This window comes from Tachysurus vachellii, chromosome 9, assembly GCF_030014155.1.
Source record: "Tachysurus vachellii isolate PV-2020 chromosome 9, HZAU_Pvac_v1, whole genome shotgun sequence".
NCBI lineage: Eukaryota > Metazoa > Chordata > Actinopteri > Siluriformes > Bagridae > Tachysurus > Tachysurus vachellii.
The window spans coordinates 26474164-26480892 of NC_083468.1; the positions used below are offsets into that span (position 1 = coordinate 26474164).

At 42.7% G+C, this 6729-nt stretch overlaps 2 protein-coding genes across 2 annotated transcripts in view; both read left to right on the forward strand.

Annotated features, from left to right (window-relative positions):
- pepd (peptidase D) overlaps positions 1–3720 on the forward strand; it is a 57084-nt gene extending 53364 nt beyond the window's left edge. The window contains exons 11-15 of the mRNA XM_060878386.1: positions 1312–1389; positions 2324–2472; positions 2601–2785; positions 2924–3115; positions 3210–3720. Coding sequence (XP_060734369.1) covers positions 1312–1389; positions 2324–2472; positions 2601–2785; positions 2924–3115; positions 3210–3344 — 739 coding nt within the window. The 3' untranslated portion in view covers positions 3345–3720. The remainder of the gene's footprint in view (positions 1–1311; positions 1390–2323; positions 2473–2600; positions 2786–2923; positions 3116–3209) is intronic.
- Positions 1–6488, forward strand: part of LOC132851483 (general transcription factor II-I repeat domain-containing protein 2-like) — a 172075-nt gene extending 165587 nt beyond the window's left edge. Inside the window, exon 2 of the mRNA XM_060878388.1 lies at positions 4313–6488. Coding sequence (XP_060734371.1) covers positions 4460–5620 — 1161 coding nt within the window. The 5' untranslated portion in view covers positions 4313–4459 and the 3' untranslated portion in view covers positions 5621–6488. The remainder of the gene's footprint in view (positions 1–4312) is intronic.
- The last annotated feature ends 241 nt before the right edge of the window (positions 6489–6729 follow it).

Below are 6729 nucleotides of genomic sequence, written 5' to 3' on the forward strand. Positions count from 1 at the left end.
GTGTGTCTGTTTGTGTGTCTGTATGTCTGTGTGTCTGTTTGTGTGTCTGTATGTCTGTGTGTGTTTGTGTGTCTGTGTGTTTGTGTGTCTGTATGTGTGTGTGTCTGTGTCTGTATGTGTGTGTGTCTGTGTCTGTATGTGTGTGTGTCTGTGTCTGTATGTGTTTGTGTGTCTGTATGTGTTTGTGTGTCTGTGTGTCTGTATGTGTTTGTGAGTCTGTGTGTCTGTATGTGTTTGTGTGTCTGTGTGTCTGTATGTGTTTGTGTGTCTGTGTTTGTGTGTCTGTGTGTCTGTGAGTGTTTGTGTGTCTGTGTGTCTGTATGTGTTTGTGTGTCTGTGTGTCTGTATGTGTTTGTGTGTCTGTGTGTCTGTATGTGTTTGTGAGTCTGTGTGTCTGTATGTGTTTGTGTGTCTGTGTGTCTGTATGTGTTTGTGTGTCTGTGTGTCTGTGTGTGCTTGTGTGTCTGTATGTGTTTGTGAGTCTGTGTGTTTGTGTGTCTGTGTGTCTGTATGTGTTTGTGAGTCTGTGTGTCTGTATGTGTTTGTGAGTCTGTGTGTCTGTATGTGTTTGTGTGTCTGTGTCTGTATGTGTTTGTGTGTCTGTGTCTGTATGTGTTTGTGAGTCTGTGTGTCTGTATGTGTGTCTGTGTCTGTATGTGTTTGTGTGTCTGTATGTGTTTGTGTGTCTGTGTGTCTGTGTGTGCTTGTGTGTCTGTATGTGTTTGTGAGTCTGTGTGTGTTTGTGTGTCTGTGTGTCTGTCTGTGTGTCTGTATGTGTTTGTGAGTCTATGTGTCTGTATGTGTTTGTGAGTCTGTGTGTCTGTATGTGTCTGTGTCTGTGTCTGTAAGTGTTTGTGTGTCTGTGTCTGTATGTGTTTGTGAGTCTGTGTGTCTGTATGTGTGTCTGTGTCTGTATGTGTTTGTGTGTCTGTGTGTCTGTATGTGTTTGTGTGTCTGTGTGTCTGTATGTGTTTGTGTGTCTGTGTGTCTGTTTGTGTGTCTGTGTATGTGTTTGTGTGTCTGTATGTGTTTGTGTGTCTGTGTGTCTGTATGTGTTTGTGTGTCTGTATGTGTTTGTGTGTCTGTATGTGTTTGTGTGTTTGTGTGACACATCCTGTATTTCGTCCTTTCTTCCTGAGACATTACAGGTTCATTACTATTAAATCCTTAAAGCCAGGATTTATTTTTCATTTTGTGCTCTGTGTGTGTGTCTGTGTGTGTGTGTGTGTGTGTGTGTGTCTGTGTGTTTATCTGTGTGTCTGTGTGTGTGTTTGTGTCTCTGTGTGTGTTTATTTATTTGTTTCTCCACAGCGGCACCAACTCCTCCATCCTGCACTACGGTCACGCCGGAGCTCCTAATGACAAAACCATTGAAGATGGAGACATGTGGTGAGTGAAAATGACAAAGAAGCTCTGAGGATTGTTGGTTTTTTGTTTGTTTTCCATGTTCATGAAGGACCAGGCAAAAACATTGAGACTTGGGGATTGGGGTCTGTAGAAACCAAATACACAAACACTACTATATTTGTTTTATGTGTGTGTGTGTGTGTGTGTGTGTGTTTGCGTGTGTGTGTGTGTGTGTGTGTGTGTGTGTGTGTGTGTGTGTGTGTGTGTGTGTGTGTGTGTGTGTGCGTGTGTGTGATGAAGTAACCAACTTATGTTCTTTGCCATGCATATTAAATCTAAAAAAGGACAACGTGTGAGACACACACACACACACACACACACACACACACACACACACACACACACATATATTGTATATTGCAGTCCCACAGCCTACAGTCACGTGCAGTGGTTCAGGTTCTGTATTTTGCAGTACAACAGCTCCCCCTGGTGGATAAAGCATGCAGTAAAATTAAATTTCTGTCTCTTCACGCAGCTGAAAATCTCCAAATAAAATTTCTATAAAATAGAAACGCCGCTCACACGTTTGTGCTCTTGTTGTGTTACTTCCAGTTTTGTGAGGATTCTGTGGTTTGTGTCGTTAACGTCATGTTTCTGAGACCCTGCATGAGACAAAATGTCTGTCATCTGGAATATTTTAATATTAATGTCCATTTCCTCAATTTCCAGAAATGTTTTAATTAATTTACATATTAGAACCCTTTTGGCTCTTATATATTTTATGATGCAATAACACCTGATTTTTTTTTTTATTGGTTGATTTATAATGAGATTCTTTTATTTAATTATTTATTTACTGTCATTTCCCACTTATACATTGTTGTATTTTTTCGGCTCTCAGTGTGGTCTGAACCTCAAATTCTCGTGCTGTAAGTCTTCTAGTGCTCTCTAACACCTGACCTTCTGTTTCTCTCAGTCTGTTCGATATGGGTGGAGAATATTACTGCTACTCCTCCGACATCACCTGCTCCTTCCCAGCCAATGGCAAGTTTACTCCTGACCAGAAAGCTGTTTATGAAGCTGTTCTGAAGTCCTCCCGCACCGTCATGGCCGCCATGAAGCCAGGTGTGTGTGTACGCTGAGAACGCTGAGTGAACAATTCAGGTTCACTTACACATTTTGTCAGTAGTTTTTATTGCTCTAGTTTGCCCCCTAGTGGAATAACAGAAGTTTTTTTTTTTTTGGCTCTGCAGGTGTGAAATGGACCGACATGCACCGCCTGGCTGACAGGGTTCACCTGGAGGAGCTGGTGAAGATCGGCATCCTGCACGGGAACGTGGACGACATGCTGAAGGTCCACCTGGGTTCTGTGTTCATGCCACACGGACTGGGCCATCTGCTGGGCATCGACGTGCACGATGTTGGAGGATATCCGGAGGTCAGTGCCGAGCAGAGAGAGAGAAAGAAACAGGAATCTTCCTGAACGATGATAAATCTTTTGCATTTAGCTGGCATTAGGAATTTAACTTGGAATATTGTACTTGTTTGTGTTTATTTGGCTCGGCCTCTCGTTCAGGGAGTGGAGCGTGTTGACGAGCCGGGCCTCAGGAGCCTGCGTATGGGCCGTGTGGTTCAGGAGCGCATGGTGCTCACCGTCGAGCCCGGCATCTACTTCATCCACCACCTGATGGATCAGGCCCTGGCCTCGCCACAGCAGTGCGCCTTCATCAACGCCGACGTGCTCGCTCGCTTCCGCAACTTCGGAGGGGTGAGAAACCTGTGAATCTTACTGTTACTATAGAAACCATAACGTGTCATACAATCTGCATCTGAGCGGTCCGAATGTCTGCGTGTGCTGGCAGGTTCGTATCGAGGACAACATCGCGGTGACGGCGGACGGCGTGGAGCTGCTCACCTGCGTCCCGCGCACCGTCCAGGAGATCGAAGACTGCATGGCAGACAGGAGCGAGAAATCCTTCAGCAGCCTGAAAGATTAAAGCGTCATTACAATCTTCTGCAGAAATATTCACAGTGCAGATTATTTACTCTGTTTGATTCTCTAAAAGCAATGCATGTGTCCAGCTCTGGGTTTTTAAACAGATAAATCAGTCATTAACATTCAATAAAGTGCCAAAAGTTTCCTTTTCTGTCGTCATTTTATAGTCAGAATCTTTTATAAATTTACCAGAGCAACTTACTTTGTACAATTTGTCCGTACGAAGACGATTCACCGATGATGAAGTTTAAACCAGTTTATATCCTTAAAATATCACATGTACCTTCCTCAGAAGTGACAGTTACTAATCAGTGTTGTACTGCATGTCTAACCTCAGTTATTGCATGAAATAAATAAAGAATTTTTTAGCATCTTCAGAGGGGTCTGTCATATTGTAGATCAGGGGTCACCAACACGTTGCCCGCGGGCACCAGGTCGCCCCCAAGGACCACATAAGTCGCCCGCAGGCCTGTTCTAAAAATAGCACAACTCACTAGTGAGCTGCGTCTACAATTCAATTTTTATTCTGTTGCTATTTTTTTTCACAAATGTCAGTATTGTGCGCATGACAAAACCATTAGTGGAGCGGGAGCGGAGCGCAGATGGACGCTGTAGGCAGTTTCTTACCCCAGAAACATGGCAGAGAAAAGAAAGAAAACATATCACTTTAACAACGAATGGGAAGAGGAGTTCTTTTTTACAACTGTGAAAGAAACCTGCGTGTGTCTCATTTGCGGGGCGAGTGTGGCGACGTCAAAGCGGCACAATGTGGAAAGACACTTCACTACGTGTCATAAAAGCTACGATGCTAACTACCCACCGGGAAGCACACTAAGGGCAGAAAAAGCCCGTGAGCTAAAGGCAGCTTTGGGTAAGCAACAGTCTTTTTTCACAAGAACGGCGAAAAAGTCACAAAAAGCAACCGAAGCCTCGTTTAGAGCTACACATTTTCTCATCAAGAAGAAGAAGCCGTTTTCAGACGGAGAAATTGTTAAAGAAGCAATGATGATAATTGCTAACACTGTACTTAAAGACGAGAAAAATGGAACCGATCTAATCTCCACTCTCTCCAATGTCCAACTGGGGGCATCTACGATGACTTGACGAGTGTCAGCTATGTCTGGTAACTTGGCTGATCAGCTGGACCGAGATCTGGTGAAGTGCAAGTGGTTTAGCATTCAGTGCGACGAGTCCGTGGATGGCAGCAGTACAGCGCAGCTGTTGGTTTTTATCCGGATGGTGTTTGAAGATTTCTCCACAAGAGAAGAACTCCTGACACTACTGCCATTAAAGACAACTACGAGGGGAGTTGACATTTATAACACAGTGAAGGAGTTTTTCGTGCAGAAAAAGGTACCATTGGAAAAGCTGGTAGCGGTAACTACAGACGGGGCTCCTGCTATGATCGGCCGACAAGCAGGTTTCATCGCTCACTGTAAAGCTGACAAAGACTTCCCAAAATTTCTGCATTACCACTGCATCATTCACCAGCAGGCGTTATGTGCAAAAGTTATCGGCTTTGGGCACGTGATGACTCCCGTTGTGAAAATCATAAACAACATCCGCTCCAAAGCAAAACAGCACAGGATTTTCAAGGTGCTAATGGAGGAGATGTCAGCTGAATATGGTGACCTGCTGCTACACACAGAAATCCGATGGCTCAGCAGAGGACGAGTTTTACATCGTTTTTTGTCACTTTTGGGTGAAATCAAAGAGTTCATGCAGTCCAAAGGTGAAGACGTGTCACTGCTAGAGGACACAGAGTGGACACTTGACCTTGCATTTTTGACGGACATTACTGGGAAACTAAACCACTTCAACTGCGAGCTGCAAGGCAAAGGCAAGACTGTTGTTGACATGATAAGTGCTTTAAATGCATTTAAAGCCAAGATGAACATTTTCTCTGTGGATTTACAGAGAAAAAAAGTTCTGCACTTTCCCGCTGTGCAGTCGGTGCTGAAAGACAATGCTTCTGCAGCTGAGACATTTAAGAAAGTGGCAGAAAAGTACTGTGAAGTCATAAACAGACTTGGGCAAGAGTTTGAGAACAGGTTTTGTGACCTTGATCAACTTGAGCCATGTGTGTCATTCATTTCCAATCCTTTCATGAATGTGGACACAACACGCTTTGCTGAGCAACTAAGTACAACGTTCAGCATGGATGCTGGACAGGTGGAGAGCAAAATGACCTCCACCTCAAAGCCTACCAGGCTGCACCAAACTTTTGGTGCCTTGTTGACACAGAGAAGTACAGTGGTGTATGCACAGCAGCTATGAAGGTTGCCAGCATGTTTGGTTCAACCTATCTCTGTGAATCAGCGTTTTCTGACATGAACTTCATCAAGAACAAACACAGAACATGCCTCACTGATGCACATCTGAAAGACTCACTCACAGTTGCAGTATCAGGTTACACACCAGATTACAATACACTGGTGAACAGCATGCAATGTCAGATTTCCCACTAACTAAGAAACAGATACCAGATGTTGTCAGTGGCAACATGGCAGTGCCATGGCAAAGTTGAATTAAAATTTTGAAGAATTGTGTTCAATTTAAGTGTGTTGATGACATGTAGCAGTTAAAATTTTGTTAAAAATGACACAGATTTGGTCATTAATTCAAAATGTGACAAGATTTCTTTAAAAATATGTAAGTTGTTTTTTCTTTAACATTACATAATTGATACATTGTGCAGCATAATGAAAATGGGACATTTTTCCTATGGAATCTAAGTGATCATCTGAAAATTTAACAATTAATGAGATTATTAAAGTGCTGAATATTGATATATTTCCCACCTTGTTGTCATTGTTGATAATTATTGTGAGAAATCATTAACGTGATCAGTGTCTTCACATAGATGAGTATCATTAATCATTATTGATAATGTATAACTAAAGGCAAACTGAGCAAATGTGTAATTTCATTAGAGCCTATCAAACTGGTAGCCCTTCGTATGACTCAGTACCCATGAAGTAGCTCTCAGTTTCAAAAAGGTTGGTGACCCCTGTTGTAGATGATGAAGAACGTGATGTCTGTCATATTGTAGATGATGAAGAACGTGATGTCTGTCATATTGTAGATGATGAAGAACGTGATGTCTGTCATATTGTAGATGATGAAGAACGTGATGTCTGTCATATTGTAGATGATGAAGAACGTGATGTCTGTCATATTGTAGTTGATGAAGAACGTGATGTCTGTCATATTGTAGATGATGAAGAACGTGATGTCTGTCATATTGTAGATGATGAAGAACGTGATGTCTGTCATATTGTAGATGATGAAGAACGTGATGTCTGTCATATTGTAGATGATGAAGAACGTGAAATAAAATGAGAAAAAATGCTGAAAGGTAAGATGACGTGTGCGCCGTACAGAGT